Source organism: Vespa mandarinia, chromosome 2 (assembly GCF_050613455.1).
Source record: "Vespa mandarinia isolate Hongniang chromosome 2, ASM5061345v1, whole genome shotgun sequence".
In the NCBI taxonomy this organism is placed as follows: Eukaryota; Metazoa; Arthropoda; class Insecta; order Hymenoptera; family Vespidae; genus Vespa; species Vespa mandarinia.
This window is the reverse complement of record NC_140811.1, coordinates 8,211,266-8,235,000: the sequence shown is the minus strand read 5'-3', so window position 1 is coordinate 8,235,000 and position 23,735 is coordinate 8,211,266. Positions and strand designations below refer to the sequence as shown.

The 23,735-nt window shown below is 29.6% G+C and overlaps 1 protein-coding gene across 6 annotated transcripts in view; it reads right to left on the bottom strand.

Annotated features, from left to right (window-relative positions):
- Window positions 1–13,423, bottom strand: part of LOC118439698 (uncharacterized) — a 69,511-nt gene extending 56,088 nt beyond the window's left edge. For 3 of the 6 annotated variants that reach the window (XM_035861662.2, XM_085655337.1, XM_035861660.2), the window contains exon 1: window positions 1–312. This exon is cut by the window's left edge. Coding sequence is in view for 2 of the 6 variants with exons in the window: in XM_035861657.2 (XP_035717550.2) it covers window positions 13,298–13,408 (111 nt within the window). In the remaining 4 variants the exon portion in view is untranslated. Of the gene's footprint in view, window positions 313–2,531; window positions 2,556–13,297 lie in introns of those variants that run through there. The other 3 variants (XM_035861657.2, XM_035861658.2, XM_085655336.1) reach the window with 2 other exon arrangements.
- Window positions 13,424–23,735: the final 10,312 nt, after the last annotated feature.

Sequence of the window (23,735 nt, the reverse complement as noted above, 5' to 3'; positions counted from 1 at the left end):
AATCGCGCGCGCGAGTGACGATAAGCAAACGGCAACACGAAAAAAGATGACAGACGTGAATAGAACGCGATGGGAGCCGCAATTCTCTCTCCTTATCTCTTTCTTTCTTTCTCTTTCTTTCTCCTCTCTTTCTCTCTCTCTTTCTCTTTCTCTCTCTCTCTCTCTCTCTCTCTTTCTATCTCTATCTCTACTTCTTTCTCTTTCTCTCTCTCCTCTCTTTTTCCCTCTTCTCAAAGCTCGAGGTGAGAAAGCGACGTTACGCTCCTAGATGAAATCACAGAACGTCCTCGCATCACGAGCGCTCACGGCGAACTGGCGACTGGCGACGCGCTGGCGACCCCCTCTCCTCTTTTGCCCCTCTCCGACACCACATCGCCCTCCTCCACCTCCACTGCCACAACCTCCTTCACCACCTCCACCTCCAACTCTCTCGTCGCCGCTGCCGCGCACTCCTACTCCGCCCCTCCGTCCTGCCGCTCCCGTTCCCCTATCACTGTCTCTCTCTCATTCCCACTTTCATACTATCTATATCTCCCCCTCTCTCTCTTTCTCTCTCTTTTGCGTGCTCGCTCGATCTCCCGACGCCTCTCTGACCCAACCACGAGGCAACTCATCTCTCTCTTTCTCTCTCTCTCTCTCTCTCATTCTCTCGTTCACCAACTATACTCCCCTCTCTACTCGCCGCGCCCTTTCAGGACTCTCGCGTCCTTGTCTTCCTCAACCGAGCTCCCCATCGCTCCCTTTCTCTCTCTCCCTCTCTCTCTCTCTCTCTCTCTCTCTCTCTCTCTTTCTCGTTCTCACCCCTTTCGATCCTCTCTACGCTAGGTACCTCTCTCACTTCAACGGACCTTCCTTTCCCCGCACTTGCCTTCCCTATCCTCCTCTTGGCGCCCACATCGTTCCTCTCCACTCCTCTCTCTCTTTCCTCCTTTCCCCCCCGCACCACCTCTCGACAACCATCGACCCTCCCCACCAACTAAGCGGCACTACTACCACGAGCGGCACCAGCGAAGCTGAGTAGAGCGTGTATACCACTGCCGTAGTAGACGACGGTGGTGACGGTAAGGTAGGGTCTGTCACTGTCAGAACGCCGTCCTCTTCCTCTCTACTCTCCCTTCTTTACCTCCTTCTCCTCTTCCTCTTCTTCCTCATCCTCATCGTAGTCCTTCTCATCGTGGGGTCCGCACCGCTGGACGGGACGGGTAGGAAAGGACGCGTTTGAAGGCTCGTAAGGGGTCGACCAGGGTGAAGGGTGGACGGTGAGGGATGTACAGGGGTGCGGACGATGGACAGGGAAGGGCAGAGACCAAGGGCTGCGTTTTCTCTCTTTCTCTTCTCTCTCTCTCCTTCTCTCTCTCTCTCTCTCTCTCTCTCTTTCTCTCTCCCATTCTCTCCTTCTCTCTTTCTCTATCTCTCCCTAGAACCAACTTCCATGGGTGTGCTAGGTAGAGGTATATATACGCTTAGAAGGGTACGAGCTCCTATTGCTTCTCACTTCCCTTCCCCCTTCAGTTCCTCTTCACGTGTTCTGTACTCCTATCTCTCTACGTCTCTACGTACGTACCTGCATTACCGCTTCTGTTCTCTCTTTTCTCTTTTCTCGTTTCTTTCTCTTCTTCTTCTTTGGTGTCATCGTCTCTGTGATATCGTTACGCGTGTATAACTCCCATGCACACATTCGTACATTTCTTCCTTTGCACTGTGCCGAGATCCCGAGATATCGTCGATCTTCTTAGGAACGAAGAAAAAGAGAGAGAGAGAGAGAGAGAGAGAGAGAGAGAGAGAGAGAGAAAGAAAGAAAGAAGTTTGCGTTTTTCTTTCTCCTGGTCTACACCTTCGATTCTTTCTCTTTCTCTCCTCTTTTTCACCCTTTTTCGCATACCAATGAGAAAAAGAATGCTCGGAAAATAGGTCATTCTGTGTATGTAAAAAGCTATCAACATTCACATATTCTTAGAGCCGAACTTTTCCGCATTAGATAATCTTTTCCCTTTAGTTCCATTTTGATATACACGAAATCGTTGTTTATTCGACATTGTTATTTCTATAGGTTAATCGTTCGTAAGTCTGACTTTCACGTTAGATTAATCTAATGAAATTTTATGTACTCTGGTTTCTACTATTTTGAAAAATGATAAATAAAGACAGAGAAAGAGAGAAAGAGAGAGTGAGAAAGAGAGAGAGAGAGAGAGAGAGAGAGAGAGAGAGAGTAAGAGAGAATGTAAACAATTTTCATTCGGTAGCAAGAAACGTTTCTAATTCCATCAACTCTTTCGAAATACGTCTGCTAGAATGGCAAATTCATTCGGCCGTATTGTACGCGATAACGATCTAAGCAACAGTTTGTTCCTAGGGGGTAGAAAACTTCGGCTAACGCAAGGAACGACCGAGAAAAAAAGGTCTTCGAACTTTCCGGCGAAAGTAAAACGATATCCGATCGTCTCGTCGCTTTCGATTCTATACGCACACACATGCATACATACAAGTGCGAGCACGCACACACACATACACACACACACACACACACATACCTATATACGCGAACAGGCGACACAAGCTATCATCAGGATGCAAGACGTGTATTTTCTCTTGAAACGAAAAATGTTCTTTAAGAAAGTGGAGTAGTAGCGGCAACGACGTTCTTTTCACTCAAAACGCTTTGCTGGACTATAGCGGGAAGATGTGAACGATGTAGGTGGTTATGTAAGAAAGCCGCACGGGATCCTTGACGAGGTGTAATAATTCATCGGCGAATAATACACGCTCGTTGGCCACTCGCTGCCGTCGATTTAGACTTCTATTAGTAACACAAATACGTGAATACCAGGCGGCCCCTCTATTTCTCTTTCTCTCTCTTCTTCTTCTTTTCTCTTTCTCTCTCTCTCTCTTCTTCTTCTTTTCCCTTTCTCTCTCTCTCTTCTTCTTCTTTTCTCTTTCTCTCTCTCTCTTCTTCTTCTTTTCTCTCTCTCTCTCTCTCTCTCTCTCTCTCTTCCTCTTTTTCTTTCTCTTTTCCATGATGCCGATATATACACACACGTACATTACGATGATGTATCGACTCAGGTATATATGGCTAACGCTTTTAACGCGCTGAGAAAAGTACGGGAACACTTGTGTGTCCTCGACATCGTCGTCGTCGTCGTCGCGTCGGTTCAGAACAAAGGCACCCGGACGTGTTCTACGAACCTATCACCCCTACCGAGAACTTTACAACGATTCTCCACCATGTCTCTATTTTCACAATTAAGAAAGAAATACAATAGTCTCCATGTCTTTATTCTAAATCGATTAATAAGATAACTCATGAGATAACGATATTATTGCGTTGAAAAAAAAGAATGACGTAGATTAACAGCGAAATAAACAGGTAGTAGATATGTGTACATAAGACATATACATCTCAGAAAACTTTTCTATGAATCATCGCCCACGTCCGTACTCATCTCGTCTCCAAGAACGCGTCATCTCCCTCCTCTTCAAGAGTTTCTGAATCAATCCCACTATCCGTGTTAACCTCTCATATGATACACGATAAAAAAAGAAGGAAAAAAGAACAAAAAAAAAAAAATGAAAATATGCCCATGTACATCTAGATAATCCCAGTATGGATGAAAAGAGAAAAATGGTAGTGCGAATATACGCTATTCTTGCGTTCCTATCCAGTCACCGACGGTGTCATCGTCGCAACAGACACCAAAGTGTGGTACATATACCTATATATATATATATATATATATATATATATATATGCGAGTACATATATATATATATATATATATATATATATATATATGTGTACTTGCATAGGTGCATGCACCCGTCTTCATAAGAGAACACGTATCTATGTATATAGATACATATAACGTTGCTGGTGTCATCTCGCTCGCGAACAAAGTCCACTCGGCATTAGACGACATCCTTGCTTTCTGAAGCCTTGGGCGGTGCTCCCCTACTACCCTCTGCCGGCACCCCTATGGATCTCTCTTTCTCTCTCTCTTTTTCTCTCTCACTCTCTTTCTCCCTCATTCTCCCTTTTCCTCCCTCTTTCTCTCTATCTTTCCACTGGCCGTGTTTCTCTCATTCCCTAGAGCAGCACTGTGGCAGCAGCCCCTGCCTGCCAGTTCTCTCTCTCCTTTCCCCTCTTTCCTCTCTCGTTTCTTCTCCCTTCGTTTGAGCCCCAAGCCTTCCTTCCCCTCTTCTCCTCCCCCACAATAGACCACCCGTCCACCCATCCGTCTGTCCGTCCGTCCGTTCGTTCGTTCGTTCGTCCGTCCGCCCTCGCACTCCCTCACAAAAAACCCAAGTCCAGTGTGGGCGCAACGGGGGGTTTCTCCCTTCGCCTCCTTTTACCCTCTTCCCATCGTATCTCCTTTACCTCTATATTCTTCTCTCTCGCTCTCTCTCTCTTTTTTCTTCTTTATTTCTTTCTTTCTCTCTCTCTCTCTCTCTCTCTCTCTCTTTCTCTTTCTTGCGTGTTCCCTAGGCTCTCTTCTCTCTCACCCCCATCCTCGGCAAGCCACCGGCCCATTCTGTCCCTCTTCCAAGCCGTCTCATCGTATACTATAGCTTCCACCGATAGTTCCTCTCTCTCTTTCTTTCTTTCTCTCTCACTCTCTCTCTCTCCCTCTCTCTCTCTCCCTCTCTCTCTCTCTCTCTCTTCCCTCTCGCCCTCTCTTCCTCTTTTCCTCTTTGCCGTTCTCTGTTTCGATCTCACTTGCTCTTACCGTGCAATAGTGACTCTCAACCTCTGTTCGCTCCAAATGTGAAGAAACGTTGCGCAAATTTCTACGATAACAGATAGTACCTTTGTCCTTATATAAAAAAGAGAGAGAGAGAAAAGCGATTTCTTTTCTGAATTTGAATTTCATGTTTTGAAGCTTAATGAAGACAGTAGATATTATTATTATTATTATTATTATTATTATTATTATTATTATTATTATTATTATTATTATTATTATTATTATTATTATTATTATTATTATTATTATTATTATTATTATTATTATTATTATTATTATTATTATTATTATTATTATTATTATTATTATTATTATTATTATTATTATTATTATTATTATTATTATTATTATTATTATTATTATTATTATTATTATTATTATTATTATTATTATTATTATTATTATTATTATTATTATTATTATTATTATTATTATTATTATTATTATTATTATTATTATTATTATTATTATTATTATTATTATTATTATTATTATTATTATTATTATTATTATTATTATTATTATTATTATTATTATTATTATTATTATTATTATTATTATTATTATTATTATTATTATTATTATTATTATTATTATTATTATTATTATTATTATTATTATTATTATTATTATTATTATTATTATTATTATTATTATTATTATTATTATTATTATTATTATTATTATTATTATTATTATTATTATTATTATTATTATTATTATTATTATTATTATTATTATTATTATTATTATTATTATTATTATTATTATTATTATTATTATTATTATTATTATTATTATTATTATTATTATTATTATTATTATTATTATTATTATTATTATTATTATTATTATTATTATTATTATTATTATTATTATTATTATTATTATTATTATTATTATTATTATTATTATTATTATTATTATTATTATTATTATTATTATTATTATTATTATTATTATTATTATTATTATTATTATTATTATTATTATTATTATTATTATTATTATTATTATTATTATTATTATTATTATTATTATTATTATTATTATTATTATTATTATTATTATTATTATTATTATTATTATTATTATTATTATTATTATTATTATTATTATTATTATTATTATTATTATTATTATTATTATTATTATTATTATTATTATTATTATTATTATTATTATTATTATTATTATTATTATTATTATTATTATTATTATTATTATTATTATTATTATTATTATTATTATTATTATTATTATTATTATTATTATTATTATTATTATTATTATTATTATTATTATTATTATTATTATTATTATTATTATTATTATTATTATTATTATTATTATTATTATTATTATTATTATTATTATTATTATTATTATTATTATTATTATTATTATTATTATTATTATTATTATTATTATTATTATTATTATTATTATTATTATTATTATTATTATTATTATTATTATTATTATTATTATTATTATTATTATTATTATTATTATTATTATTATTATTATTATTATTATTATTATTATTATTATTATTATTATTATTATTATTATTATTATTATTATTATTATTATTATTATTATTATTATTATTATTATTATTATTATTATTATTATTATTATTATTATTATTATTATTATTATTATTATTATTATTATTATTATTATTATTATTATTATTATTATTATTATTATTATTATTATTATTATTATTATTATTATTATTATTATTATTATTATTATTATTATTATTATTATTATTATTATTATTATTATTATTATTATTATTATTATTATTATTATTATTATTATTATTATTATTATTATTATTATTATTATTATTATTATTATTATTATTATTATTATTATTATTATTATTATTATTATTATTATTATTATTATTATTATTATTATTATTATTATTATTATTATTATTATTATTATTATTATTATTATTATTATTATTATTATTATTATTATTATTATTATTATTATTATTATTATTATTATTATTATTATTATTATTATTATTATTATTATTATTATTATTATTATTATTATTATTATTATTATTATTATTATTATTATTATTATTATTATTATTATTATTATTATTATTATTATTATTATTATTATTATTATTATTATTATTATTATTATTATTATTATTATTATTATTATTATTATTATTATTATTATTATTATTATTATTATTATTATTATTATTATTATTATTATTATTATTATTATTATTATTATTATTATTATTATTATTATTATTATTATTATTATTATTATTATTATTATTATTATTATTATTATTATTATTATTATTATTATTATTATTATTATTATTATTATTATTATTATTATTATTATTATTATTATTATTATTATTATTATTATTATTATTATTATTATTATTATTATTATTATTATTATTATTATTATTATTATTATTATTATTATTATTATTATTATTATTATTATTATTATTATTATTATTATTATTATTATTATTATTATTATTATTATTATTATTATTATTATTATTATTATTATTATTATTATTATTATTATTATTATTATTATTATTATTATTATTATTATTATTATTATTATTATTATTATTATTATTATTATTATTATTATTATTATTATTATTATTATTATTATTATTATTATTATTATTATTATTATTATTATTATTATTATTATTATTATTATTATTATTATTATTATTATTATTATTATTATTATTATTATTATTATTATTATTATTATTATTATTATTATTATTATTATTATTATTATTATTATTATTATTATTATTATTATTATTATTATTATTATTATTATTATTATTATTATTATTATTATTATTATTATTATTATTATTATTATTATTATTATTATTATTATTATTATTATTATTATTATTATTATTATTATTATTATTATTATTATTATTATTATTATTATTATTATTATTATTATTATTATTATTATTATTATTATTATTATTATTATTATTATTATTATTATTATTATTATTATTATTATTATTATTATTATTATTATTATTATTATTATTATTATTATTATTATTATTATTATTATTATTATTATTATTATTATTATTATTATTATTATTATTATTATTATTATTATTATTATTATTATTATTATTATTATTATTATTATTATTATTATTATTATTATTATTATTATTATTATTATTATTATTATTATTATTATTATTATTATTATTATTATTATTATTATTATTATTATTATTATTATTATTATTATTATTATTATTATTATTATTATTATTATTATTATTATTATTATTATTATTATTATTATTATTATTATTATTATTATTATTATTATTATTATTATTATTATTATTATTATTATTATTATTATTATTATTATTATTATTATTATTATTATTATTATTATTATTATTATTATTATTATTATTATTATTATTATTATTATTATTATTATTATTATTATTATTATTATTATTATTATTATTATTATTATTATTATTATTATTATTATTATTATTATTATTATTATTATTATTATTATTATTATTATTATTATTATTATTATTATTATTATTATTATTATTATTATTATTATTATTATTATTATTATTATTATTATTATTATTATTATTATTATTATTATTATTATTATTATTATTATTATTATTATTATTATTATTATTATTATTATTATTATTATTATTATTATTATTATTATTATTATTATTATTATTATTATTATTATTATTATTATTATTATTATTATTATTATTATTATTATTATTATTATTATTATTATTATTATTATTATTATTATTATTATTATTATTATTATTATTATTATTATTATTATTATTATTATTATTATTATTATTATTATTATTATTATTATTATTATTATTATTATTATTATTATTATTATTATTATTATTATTATTATTATTATTATTATTATTATTATTATTATTATTATTATTATTATTATTATTATTATTATTATTATTATTATTATTATTATTATTATTATTATTATTATTATTATTATTATTATTATTATTATTATTATTATTATTATTATTATTATTATTATTATTATTATTATTATTATTATTATTATTATTATTATTATTATTATTATTATTATTATTATTATTATTATTATTATTATTATTATTATTATTATTATTATTATTATTATTATTATTATTATTATTATTATTATTATTATTATTATTATTATTATTATTATTATTATTATTATTATTATTATTATTATTATTATTATTATTATTATTATTATTATTATTATTATTATTATTATTATTATTATTATTATTATTATTATTATTATTATTATTATTATTATTATTATTATTATTATTATTATTATTATTATTATTATTATTATTATTATTATTATTATTATTATTATTATTATTATTATTATTATTATTATTATTATTATTATTATTATTATTATTATTATTATTATTATTATTATTATTATTATTATTATTATTATTATTATTATTATTATTATTATTATTATTATTATTATTATTATTATTATTATTATTATTATTATTATTATTATTATTATTATTATTATTATTATTATTATTATTATTATTATTATTATTATTATTATTATTATTATTATTATTATTATTATTATTATTATTATTATTATTATTATTATTATTATTATTATTATTATTATTATTATTATTATTATTATTATTATTATTATTATTATTATTATTATTATTATTATTATTATTATTATTATTATTATTATTATTATTATTATTATTATTATTATTATTATTATTATTATTATTATTATTATTATTATTATTATTATTATTATTATTATTATTATTATTATTATTATTATTATTATTATTATTATTATTATTATTATTATTATTATTATTATTATTATTATTATTATTATTATTATTATTATTATTATTATTATTATTATTATTATTATTATTATTATTATTATTATTATTATTATTATTATTATTATTATTATTATTATTATTATTATTATTATTATTATTATTATTATTATTATTATTATTATTATTATTATTATTATTATTATTATTATTATTATTATTATTATTATTATTATTATTATTATTATTATTATTATTATTATTATTATTATTATTATTATTATTATTATTATTATTATTATTATTATTATTATTATTATTATTATTATTATTATTATTATTATTATTATTATTATTATTATTATTATTATTATTATTATTATTATTATTATTATTATTATTATTATTATTATTATTATTATTATTATTATTATTATTATTATTATTATTATTATTATTATTATTATTATTATTATTATTATTATTATTATTATTATTATTATTATTATTATTATTATTATTATTATTATTATTATTATTATTATTATTATTATTATTATTATTATTATTATTATTATTATTATTATTATTATTATTATTATTATTATTATTATTATTATTATTATTATTATTATTATTATTATTATTATTATTATTATTATTATTATTATTATTATTATTATTATTATTATTATTATTATTATTATTATTATTATTATTATTATTATTATTATTATTATTATTATTATTATTATTATTATTATTATTATTATTATTATTATTATTATTATTATTATTATTATTATTATTATTATTATTATTATTATTATTATTATTATTATTATTATTATTATTATTATTATTATTATTATTATTATTATTATTATTATTATTATTATTATTATTATTATTATTATTATTATTATTATTATTATTATTATTATTATTATTATTATTATTATTATTATTATTATTATTATTATTATTATTATTATTATTATTATTATTATTATTATTATTATTATTATTATTATTATTATTATTATTATTATTATTATTATTATTATTATTATTATTATTATTATTATTATTATTATTATTATTATTATTATTATTATTATTATTATTATTATTATTATTATTATTATTATTATTATTATTATTATTATTATTATTATTATTATTATTATTATTATTATTATTATTATTATTATTATTATTATTATTATTATTATTATTATTATTATTATTATTATTATTATTATTATTATTATTATTATTATTATTATTATTATTATTATTATTATTATTATTATTATTATTATTATTATTATTATTATTATTATTATTATTATTATTATTATTATTATTATTATTATTATTATTATTATTATTATTATTATTATTATTATTATTATTATTATTATTATTATTATTATTATTATTATTATTATTATTATTATTATTATTATTATTATTATTATTATTATTATTATTATTATTATTATTATTATTATTATTATTATTATTATTATTATTATTATTATTATTATTATTATTATTATTATTATTATTATTATTATTATTATTATTATTATTATTATTATTATTATTATTATTATTATTATTATTATTATTATTATTATTATTATTATTATTATTATTATTATTATTATTATTATTATTATTATTATTATTATTATTATTATTATTATTATTATTATTATTATTATTATTATTATTATTATTATTATTATTATTATTATTATTATTATTATTATTATTATTATTATTATTATTATTATTATTATTATTATTATTATTATTATTATTATTATTATTATTATTATTATTATTATTATTATTATTATTATTATTATTATTATTATTATTATTATTATTATTATTATTATTATTATTATTATTATTATTATTATTATTATTATTATTATTATTATTATTATTATTATTATTATTATTATTATTATTATTATTATTATTATTATTATTATTATTATTATTATTATTATTATTATTATTATTATTATTATTATTATTATTATTATTATTATTATTATTATTATTATTATTATTATTATTATTATTATTATTATTATTATTATTATTATTATTATTATTATTATTGCTATTATTATTATTATTATTGTTAATATTATTATTATTCTTGTTTATGTTATTTTATTATTATTATTATTATTATTATTATTATTATTATTATTATTATTATTATTATTATTATTATCATTATTATTAGGTTGAAAATCTTTTAGGAATGCATTCATAAATATTAGACCGGTTTTTTTGATAAGAAAATTACTATGACAAAGTTAAATAAAGAAAAGCTAATTCATTTTTTCAAATACTTCATACCTACGTGTGCGTAACCTTTTACATGTTTTTTTTTTTCATCTGCGGAGCAACGCACGCAGCGCGAGGAAGTTAACGGGTGCGGCGATAGTACCGTTATGAGCAGTTAGGGTATAATCGGATATTCCTATGAGCTATCTATTTGCCGGAAAAATCGGACATAGTACCGATCGATACGAGCTATAGATGGAGATAGTACTAGCGGTGGTAAAGAAGAAAGAAAAGGAAAAGGTGGTGTAACACGTGTCTTGAGTTTTCGCCTTCGTTCGAGAAAAGAACACTCTCTCTCTCTCTCTCTCTCTCTCTCTCTCTTTATTTGAATCATTATCATTACTAACGAGACTCCGACACTCCTTCAAGTGCAGGGCTTGAAGCATACTGCTCGATAAAGTGAATATTACGTGTTAAAGAGATTTTTAAATTGGTTGGAAGAACTTTGAACATTCATAGGAAGGCGTCATTTTTAAAAATTCCATTTCATTGATTGTTTTGAACTGTTCGAGATATTAATAGAGATAGATACAGATGTTACAAAGCGATTACGATTAGGTTTATACAATACTTTATTATGAAACTACTTCGAAATCTATTGTTTTTCAGAAAGAGGAAGAGAAAGAGAATGAGGGAAGATGAGAGGGAGAGAGAAAGAGAGAGAAAGAAAGATAATAGAAAGTCTTTAGGTAAGAGAATCTCCCGCGAGAGACAGACAGAGAGAGAGAGAGAGTGATGAGAGGGGACATGGAGAGAGAGGGAGGAGAGTGGGAGAGGGAGAGAAAAGAGAGAGAAAAAGAAAAGGTGGTAAGAGGAGGTCGCCATCCTCCTCCTACTTCTCCTCCTCTTTCTCTTCTATGTACTCGGCGTGGTCGGTGGAAAGGCGCGGATATATACTCGGCAAGAAGTAAGAAAGAAGCTTCGGCTTTGCCTCTTGGCATCACACATGGTGGCCACGTTGCCGCCTCCTCGGCAAAGAGAACGAGTGAGTGAGTGAGTGAGAGAGAGCGAGAGAGAGAGAGAGAGAGAGAGAGAGGGATAACTTGCCTCCACCGGCACCTCTAATGCATTCCCGGCCGCTAATACCCGAGGAGGGCTCACCGAGGCCACTCTGTCTTCATCGCGCGTGTAAAGACGTAACCACCACCACCAGACCATCACTACCACACCACTATAGCTACCATACCACGACTACTACTTGGTTCTTCTCCGATGAGCTAGCTCGCCACCTCGTCGTCTTCGCTGTATTTGTCGTCGTCGTCGTCGTCGAAGTTGTCCTCCTTCTCGTTATCGTCATACTGTCTCTCCTCTCTCTTTCTCTTTCGCGGTCTCTCTTTCCCTCTCCCTTTCTCTCTCTCTCTCTACCAGCTGTGGGAGGCTTCTTTTAATAGTACCTACCGACAGAGGATCCACTGACTCGTTCAATGTGACCTTCAGGTAATATCACTAGTCGAGTACTTACCGAATTACATATTTCGATATTAATCACACTCGATTGAATCAACTAAACATTTCTCTTTTCACCAACTCGATCTTCATCGTTCCAATTTCTTCGATCGAAATCAATTTTTAGTTTAAAGTTTATTTCACATATTAGACTCCCCAAGATTCCCAAGACCAGTCTTTTTTCTTTTTAACGAAAAAATCATTTTAACAAGAAATATAGGAAACTAAATAGTTAAAGGATTGGCCAGATGGATTAGCTTGTTTAGAGAAAGATGTACATATGTATATATCGTCCTACGATAAACGTATTAAACTTACGGACGTGTCCCTGGAGAGTCAAACTTTCGTGGGTTGGCTAAGCGAGCATAGCAAAGGAAACAAGTGAGAGAGAGAGAGAGAGAGAGAGAGAGAGAGAGAGAGAGAAAGAGAGAGAGAGAGAGAGGGAGAGAGAGAGACAGATAGTGAGAGAGAGATATATATATAGAGAAAGAAAGAGAGAGATGGCCAAGAATTTAACACGGTAGAGGCAATTTGATGCATCGTCGAATTCGTATCGTTTCACTATCGTAAGTACAACATACTACCACGTATCTCACATTCCGCTAAGCGGAAATTCACGTTTAAATCGCCGGCCGCCTGGTCCATCGTCGCCTTCTCTTCTCCCACTTTGCCTTGATTCTCTCTTCTTCTCGCTCATTTACTCCCACTCTTTCTTTCTACCTCTCTCTTTCTCTCTCTCTCTCTCTCTCTCTCCCTCTATTTCTTTCACTCCTTTATATTCGTCGGGGGAATCACAGAATATACATACCACTGTCTTCAGAAAGAAAGAGAAAGAGAAAGAGAGATAGAGAAGAGGGATAGAGAGAGGGGGATGAGGTGATAGAGACGGAGACAAACAAGAGCACGCGTTACTCATTGTTCTCAATTAGGTGTCGGACGAATCAAGGCGCGTCACGATTCATGAGAGCCGGATGGATCTGGATCTTCCACATTTGCACCGCTTGATTTCGAAGACCCACGTTGCGAATACGTTTTCCTTTAGTAGGTGTATTGTAAAACGAGCTGTTTCTTTATGTTCATCTCTCTCTTTCTCTCTCTCTCTCTCTCTCTTTCTCTCTCTCTCTCTCTCTCTTTCTCTCTCTCTCTCTCTCTTTCTCTCTCTCTCTCTCTCTTTCTCTCTCTCTCTCTCTCTCTCTCTATCTATCTGTATCTCTCTCTCTCTCTATCTAAGCTACGATTCCCTTCGTTTTCCTGATCTTCGAAGAACGATCCGCAAGATGTTGCGCCTACGCCCTATCTTATACTAAATCTGAAATCTACATCGGTGATGTTAAAAAATGAATGAGAGAGCCACGTGACACATTTGACTCCTAAATCATCTTGCTTTTTTAATTATCATTCTGAAGTGATTATTGTGCCAGTTTTATAAAAGTCGATATTTCCGTACCTTTCATCATTTCTTTGCTTTTTTCGTATTTTTTTCTTTTTTTTTTTATTCAATTTGTTTTTCAAGAATTTTCTAAACTCATTTTAAAAAATACAATTTTGAATATGATAATTTATATGTTTTAATTAAGAATGAGATCCTGTGTGATATCGTTCCTTTTTTTATAACGATGAAATATACCATATATATATATATATATATATATATATATATATATATATGTAATATTATACATATTATATATATATAATATTTTTATACAATATTTTTATTTTAATATTTTTATATTGAATATATATATATTTTTTTTTCCAAGTAGTAAAGGAGGAGATGGTGATGGAAAAAAGGAGGAGGAGGAAGAGAGGGAAAAGAGGATTACAAAATATGGAGGATGTAATCGTCGGCACGTGATGTCTCGCGTTGACGGTCTTAAATCGTTTTTGCTTAGCGCCGGTGGTCCGTGACTCATTGCCGGGTGTGTTGCTCGCAAATCTTCTCCAGACAGCTACATCGGGGAAAGCATTTAAAACTCCGGCTTACTTCTTAAATCGCCGACTTTTGCTCTTTTCGTGTAGTACGTATCCTCAACTTTTCGATGATCTCCCGTTCGAACTAATCAATTATATTATAAAGCAGCCTTACTTTCATCAAACGATAAAACAAAATTGAGTTAATTTCTTTTTATTTCTTGTTTGAACTTATGTATAATAAATCCTTGACAGTATTCTCGTTAAATTAAATTAACAATTAAACAACGAAACTCTTTTAAACATTTTCCAATTTTCTATTTTCGTTGAATGAACGTTTTAAAAGTACCAAAAAGGTTTAGGCTATTATTTGAACAATTAACGATCGCGGATCTGAATACTTAACCTTCGAACTCTGGGGCTAGTCTTTGTTGTTTACCTAGCAAACGCAGCGACATACGCGTTTCCAGCACCGTAACGACGCAAGCCTCTATATCATTCGTATCGTCCGCGGTGTAGAAACATATGTGTATGTGTATGTACGTGAGAGTACTCGGAGTATCGAAGAGGCATAAGAATAATAAGAATACGAAGCGAGACGTAGTCGTCGATTAGGCCTCAGCAAAGTCCTGTTCTTTTTTTTCTTTCTTTCTCTCTCTCTTCTCTCTCCCCCTCTCTCTTTTTTCCTTCTCAGTATGGAACCAGCCCACCTCGTCGAGTTCTATCTCTCTTTCTCTCTCTACCTTCTTCCCTCCCTCTCTTTTTTACTCTTTCTTTTCCTCCTTTCGTGTCTCTTGGACCCTGGCTTATCGCAAAACGTCCTCGCGCTTTGAGGAGGAGAAACGAAGAGGAAGGAAAGTGAAAGAGAGAAAAAGGGACAGAGAAAGAAAGAGGAACGCCCTGCTATCGCTCATTACACGCGTGCATTCGCGTAGATCGAGACACGAAGTTCTATGCACACCCGTAGGCTGTCACGGACACGTGTATCTATGTATTCATATACGTATATATGTGTGTGCACGTTTAATAGTGTGCGTTACTCGCCACCCACAGACCCCTTTCGGAACTGCGACTTCCCCTCATACACGCGCTAGTGTACCCCTTTCTGGTGCACGTGTTCCACCTCCTTCTCCTCCTACTCCTCCATCCCCTCATCTTTCTCTTCTTCCACCTCTTCCACCTCCTCTACTACCATCAAGCACACGATCCTCTCATGAGTTCATGTACGCGCGCGCACGCGAGCGTTCACTGCTATTCAACGGGAAAATAGCGAGAGTCGATCGGTGTAACGGAAAATTTTACACACCCACGATACGTAGTGAGAGAGAGAGAGAGAGAGAGAGAGTGAGAGAGAAAGAGAGATAGATGATAGACGAGTGTTTCACGAGTCGCTAACGAGAACCGATAAATTTTTTTTTCTTCGCTCTGGACACGCATGTGCGCGCGCGCGCACACACACACACATATATACTTTTTCATTTTCATCTTTTCCACCGTTCACACAAATGTGTGACGTTTCGCACACATTTCCGTACTATCAAAAAATTATGAACAGTTTGTCGGGGATGAGAATATCAAAGGAACTTAGAGAAAAAGTATTAAGTTCGTGAAGAGAAACTCGACGTGATAGGTCAATTTTCCGGTAATGTAAAAAGATATATAAAGAAAGGAAAGCTTGGGTTGTAAGAACTTCCTTCTTGCGTTTTGGATGCCGTTACGTCGTCATAGGAAGGGCACTGGAACGTTAGTCCGACTAATATTTGACAAATTTATATGCACATTCACGTGCAACCTATACCATCTCATACATGCATATAGTACATATAGATATGTATATATATATATATATATATATATATATAATATATATATGTATATGTATATGTATATATAAACATGTATATATATATATAGCAGAAAATCAAGTAAAACGTTGGGGAGAATATATACATAGAGACACATGCATTTTGCACGTATGTGTCAGACAGTAGAAGTACGTGTAGCTCTGTGAGAGACGAAAAGAGTGAGAGAGGAAGAATGAAAGAGAGAGAAACAGAGAGAGAGTTAGAGAGAGAGAGAGAGAGAGAGAGAGAGAGAGGACACATGGACCAGGTCGGCACACTGTTGCCAACGCGATAAAACCAATCACCGAAATAACCACAGACCACCTCAGCCGGCTCCCGTCATGGACACGTGGCCCGCGAGAGAGAGCATATACACGCATACACTTTTACATACATTTCACACGCATCCACAGCACTGTGTCGCCGATATGACGACATACATATACTTCCATAAGCGAGAGTGAGCGAGTCGATACCTATATTTGTATCCATTTCTCTCTTTCTCTCTCTCTCTTTTCCCTGCAGACCCTCATTGATCTATCTCACTTCTATCTCCATCCTTCTTCCTCTCATCTCATTCATATATATTCATCTCTCTCGTTCTCTCTCTCTCTCGTTTGCTCTCTCTTGTTCGCTCTCTCTCTCTCTCGCTCTCTCTCTCTCTCTCTCTCTCTCTCTCTCTATCGCTCTCTCACTCTCTCTATCGTTTCCTGGTCTGCTCTCTGTCGCTACACTACATCCCGTAGATATCTACGTGCACGTATGGAAGCCGGTAGCACGCGTAGCTCGAAGCCCTGCGGCTTCGCGATGCTACCGCTGAAGGTTTAATTAGCGAATCGGTTAATCTGATATGCGACTATTAACGCGAAATCGGTGCGACGATAAGTAGTAGACATGGACGTAAGTGCTAATTGGACAATAGTAAAAGTGCCTTAAAAAGATGGGAACTAGAAATCTCTTTTGAGATATATACGATTTTACGGACGACGAAAATATTCTCTTTTCTTTTTTTATTATTTTTTGTTTTCTTGCTCGATCGATTAAAATCTCGATTTATGCTACTCGTTTATAGGGATAAACGCGAGAAGGGAGAAAACGTATACGACGGAGGAAAGGAAAGAAAATAGAAAGGAAGAAAAAAAAAATGAGAAAGACCCCGTCGTCGGCCGAGTTTTCGCGAGGGTTCTCTGTGTCTGGGCGTACTACTCTCACCTAATGGGCGACATAAACTCCCCCTCGAAAATCTTAAAATAGTCGGTGCAATTTATGCGTCCTGTTTTTGCACCTTCGCCATCGTTCTCTTTTCACCGGCACACTTAGCGATATATCTTTTTCACTCTCTCTCTCTCTCTCTCTCTCTCTCTCTCTCGTAACTAGAGGAATATACAAACGTATATGTATATGCATATATGAGTACTAAACTCATATTGTACTTGTAGAATTTTGAAGAGGTACGCTTATACACATGAGCATTTACATTTATATGTGTACTCGTAGGTACACATAGGTGATTACGCTTACATTTAAGCTAGGTTGCTACTGGCAGCATCATATCCTTGCAGAGAAAAAGAGAGAGAGAGAGAGAGACAGAAAGAGAGAAACAGAGAGAGAGAGAGAGAAAGAGAGAGAGAGAGAGAGAGAAAGAGAGAGAAAGAGGAAAAGGAAGAGGGAAAGAAGTTGAAACTTGTTTGCTTATTTTTGAAATTAATGTGAGCCGTAAACACACTGGCCCACAGGCGTAACACTCATATTAACGTTAAATACGATCGTTCGTGAATTCTTTTGACATATGTAGATATACCATATTTTTTTGTGAGCAACGACAAATCGACGTGTTCCTTTGGAGGATGCAAGTCGAAAAAGAGATCGCTATTTAAATGATTCTAGTAAGTTTTTGCTCGAAAAAGAACTTTTTCTTTCTTTCTTTGTTTTCTTTTCTTGCTATATTTATTCAATATAATATTACGAAGTTTTAAAATGTAGAAAAAAGAAAAACGTTTTGTTTTGTATTTTTTATTTTTTATTTATTTATTTATTTATTTATTTTCTTTTTTTATTACTTCATCGGATTATTTTGATCTAAATCAACTGGAAGGCATTAAAAAATTATTTTAAATCGATCGATATCTCTAAAAATAATATGAAAGGTACGTATAGACAAAAGAGAAAAGCACATTTGAATTTGTCAGAAATTCTAATCGATAGCGAAATTCTAGTCTCATTACGCATTGCCGTTTATCAGATCGAACATCGGACGTTGACATAGTGGCCTATATAATTTCCTGGAAAGATACCTGCTCAATGACCTATATTATTTCTCGGAAAGCACATTTGTCAAAAAAGGCAAGCGAGAATTCAATGGTTGGAAAATTTATAATCTCTCTTTTGTGTGTATATATGTGTGTGCGTGTGTTTATGTGTATAGGGACATATATTGTAAGAACTCGCAAAACACGTCTAGACACACTTGTTGACATCAACACAAGAAAAATGTTATGTATCTACCTACGAGTTTGCATATTTTTTTTAACAATCTTGGAATAGTCTTCGATGTAAGAAAGTGTAAAAGGACATAAATAACCATGTAAGTACACTTTATACGAATAGTATCTCTCATCGTATAAATATATAGGGACATTGCTTATACATAAACGTATCTGTAAATTAAACAATACATGATTTCGAACACTAATATAACATTTTAGAATAGGTTCTTTCCTGTAAGAACAATACATAATTATGAGTAAAAAGAATAAATAGAAAACTTCTTCTTTCTTTTACATAGATTTATATTAGGTATCTCGTAAAGATATATATATATATATATATATATATATATATATACACATACACACACATATGTAGGTCGTTTCACTAAACCTTGTAGATTTCTCTAAGTAATAAATGATCACCTCATTGGAGATAAAGAATCTCTGAACTTTCGAGCATAAACAAAAAAAGGGATGTTTTCTTGGTTGGTACCGATGAAAGAATGTTATCTAAGAGATAAGTGTGTCCTGGGAATTTACATCCGTCGATAGAGCTGTCGGAATAACACACGTATGTACGGCATCCGCGTGTACGTTTTACGTACCGATAGAAACCGGCCGGTAGAAAAGCTAAAGATAGCGACATGGGTAGCTTTAACGCCTACTTCCGGGACAAAAGGGTGCTGCTCATTGACGTTCCTATCCAATGTTATAGATAGTATACGTTTGTAATAGAGAAATTGAAGGATCGATGAATAATCGAACGAATTCCAAACGTATTTCTACATTGACAACAATCTCAACAACAAATAACAAATTCGCTGTAAAGCCTGAGTAATATACAATCGATACCTTTATCTTCGAGTCTTAATCGATCGATCGATCGATAGATAGATAGATGGATGAATAGATGGATGGTTGGATCGACTAATTTCAACGACAAACTAAAGCGCGAGTATTTTCGAAACACCACCAGAAGATACAAGATTCATTTGTATTTACGCGAGTTGCACACAGCACAAGAGAAGGTTACGAGGGACCCTCGGCAGTTTTGCAACAAAGCGGAAACGAATTACACAGGAAATATTGCGGTAGAGGGAAGTAGACGTACCTACCTACTTTCCCTTCTACCCTCTCTTCACTGTCCCTCTTTAAAGCCGTTCGTTTAATATATATAGTTGCTACGAATAAACAGACAAGAGAGATGTTCTCTCTATCTCTCTCTCTCTCTCTCTTTCTCTTTCTCTCTCTTTCTCTCTCCTTTTACATGGCTCTCTTTGTCTCTTTGTTTCTCTCTCTCCTTCTCTCTCTCTCTCTCTCTCTCTCTCTCTCTCTCTCCCTCTCTCTCTCTCATTCTCTATAACATAGCAACGACTCGTTTATTAGTGAACCGAGATACTCGTTCCAAAAAGGAACTACAACAATTAGCAGCAGGCTTTCGTTCATAAAATGTCACTAAACTTGTATATGTATGTATATACGTATATCTATACATACTAGGTGTTGTTTAGTCCTTTCGTTGAAAGAATATTTTCTTTTTGTTGGTGTTTATAGAGGACGACAATAACAAAACAATAGGTTATATATATATATATATATATATATATATATATATATATATATATATATATGTAGGTTCGATAGACCTTCGAGAGAAAACAATCGAGTAGTAGCGAAGAACCCGCAACCTAGAGAAATCCTGTCGATCGTACGATAGAACGACCGGCTCATAAATTATAAGACTAATTATTGCGCTGGTGGTGTCTCTTCCTTAGTTCGAGCCATCGCGCACTCGCTCGCTCGCTTTTTGCACTAGCAACCGACTGCAAAAAGTTTTACTTAATCATGTCGCAAAGTCGTTCTCCACAAAGAAGCAGTTTTATCATCCTCCGAGGAAAAGGACTGTCTCTCTCTCTCTCTCTTCTTTTTCTTTTTCTTTTTCTTTCACTTCTTTCCTTGAGCGAGGGTCCTCTAACTTCGGTAGAAAAACGGAAAAGCGTAGCACCGTGAGGGGTGAGGAAACTCCCTTTCTCTCTCTCTCTCTCTTTCTCTCTCTCTCTCTTTCTCTCTCTCTCTTCTCCTCAGGGCTTTCACATCCAGGGCTACTCTAGTTTTCGAGGTTATCCCTAGATAGGGAAAAAAATGTCTCGAGCACGGCAGCTGGGTAAAATCGTATCTCTAGCAGCGTCGTAGCCGTCGCCGCCTCTAGTCTCTCCGTCCACCCTCTCCTCCTCTTTCTTCTCTTCCTCCTCATCCTCTTTCTACTTCTCCTCCTCCTCCTTCTCCTCCTCCTTCTCTTTCTCCTCCTCCTCCTCCTTCTCCTCCTCCTTCTCCTTCTCCGCCTTTTCCTCCACCTTTTTTTCCTTCTCCTTTTACTCCTCCACCTCCTCCTTTTGACGAAGGGGTCGTCCTCGTTGTCGGAGAGTATTGGCCGCCACGAGCAAAAACCTTGGAGCCGTGTGCGTGTGTGTGTATGTATGCGGGAAAGAGAGAAAGAGAAAAAGAAAGAGAGAGAGAGAGAGAGAGAGAGAGAAAGAGAGAGAGAGAAAAAGATAGAGGGAGAGAGTTAGCCACCCGTCGCCAGTATTTGTCCGTTCGTTGAAGGTTTGTACGTGTAAAGGTACGAGAAAAGAGGATGAGAGAGACAGAGAAAGAGATGGAATGAGAAAGAGAGAAAGAGAGAGAGAGAGAAAGAGAAAAAGAGAGTAGAGGAAAAGGGAAGAAGAGGAGGAGAGCAAACCTGTGAGACTCGTTCCACCGCACACAGGCCATCCTATATTACGGAGTCTCACCCTCTACTACCCTGTCCAACCCCCTACTCTGCCCCTCGCCCCCGGACCCTCGAGATGAAACCCAACTTCTCTGCTCTGCCGCTGCTACCTCGACTCTCACCCAACCTTTCTACCTCGCTCCTTCTATCTCTCTCTCTCGCGCGCGCACACATACACACAGAGCCTTTCTAGCTCGTAGCCTGTCGGAAAGTAAGGGAGTCCTTTGGGGTTGAATTGAGGGAGCGAGAAGAGTAGAACGCTGCTGCGGAGAAGGTAGGACACGGGCAAGAGGAACGTGTCCGAAGAGCGCGTTGTATATAACTTCGCTGGAGCGAGTTCTCTCATACACATAGATACTTACACACGCATACATTGGGACCATTCTAAGAGCACCCGCGCGCGTGTTTGCACGCGTTGAGCTTCTGCTACTCCGCACGTATACCTGACTCTTCTCTCTCTCTCTCTCCCATTCTCTGTGTGCGTGTGTGTGTGTGTGTATGCCTTCTTTCTCTTTATAAGTGTATACGTATGTGTGTGTGTTAGTGTGGCTCGGTGGGTGAATCGAGGAGTACGGGTGAGCTGCCGCTGGGTGATATTAATTTCTCTGCAAGCGCTTTCGTCCATCTACCTTTCCACCGCGACTACGGAAGGTCCCTCGTGACCTCGCGAACGAAAAAGAGAGGGAGAGAGTGAAAGAGAGAGAGAGAGAGAGAAAGAGGAAAGAAAGATCGTTGTGACATTCGGCGGTCATTTCAAACATACGACGACGCCCTTTACGTCCCCTTTTCTTTTCACCATTCGCGTGAGACCCTTAGCAGGTAGATTTTCAAACTTCTTTCTAAAGGGATTTTTCACCTCTGCGCTTTGTATACCGTAACAGGTGAATTTGTGTAAAAGTAACGTAAATAATCCAACTCTTATGTAAAAGATAAAAAGAAAAAAATATATAAAACAGTAAGACGAATTGATTAATTTCAAATAGATTAAACAAAGATGTAACAACGTGTGGCGTTGATCGTATTACTCTAAGACTATACCTCATCCGTTTATCAGCTCGATATACTTAGACATGGATCCCCATCTAGATACAAGTTTAATGGACTCGGCGAATTTCACCTGACTATATTTGGACATGGAAGGAGCTTGAGATGTACAAGAAG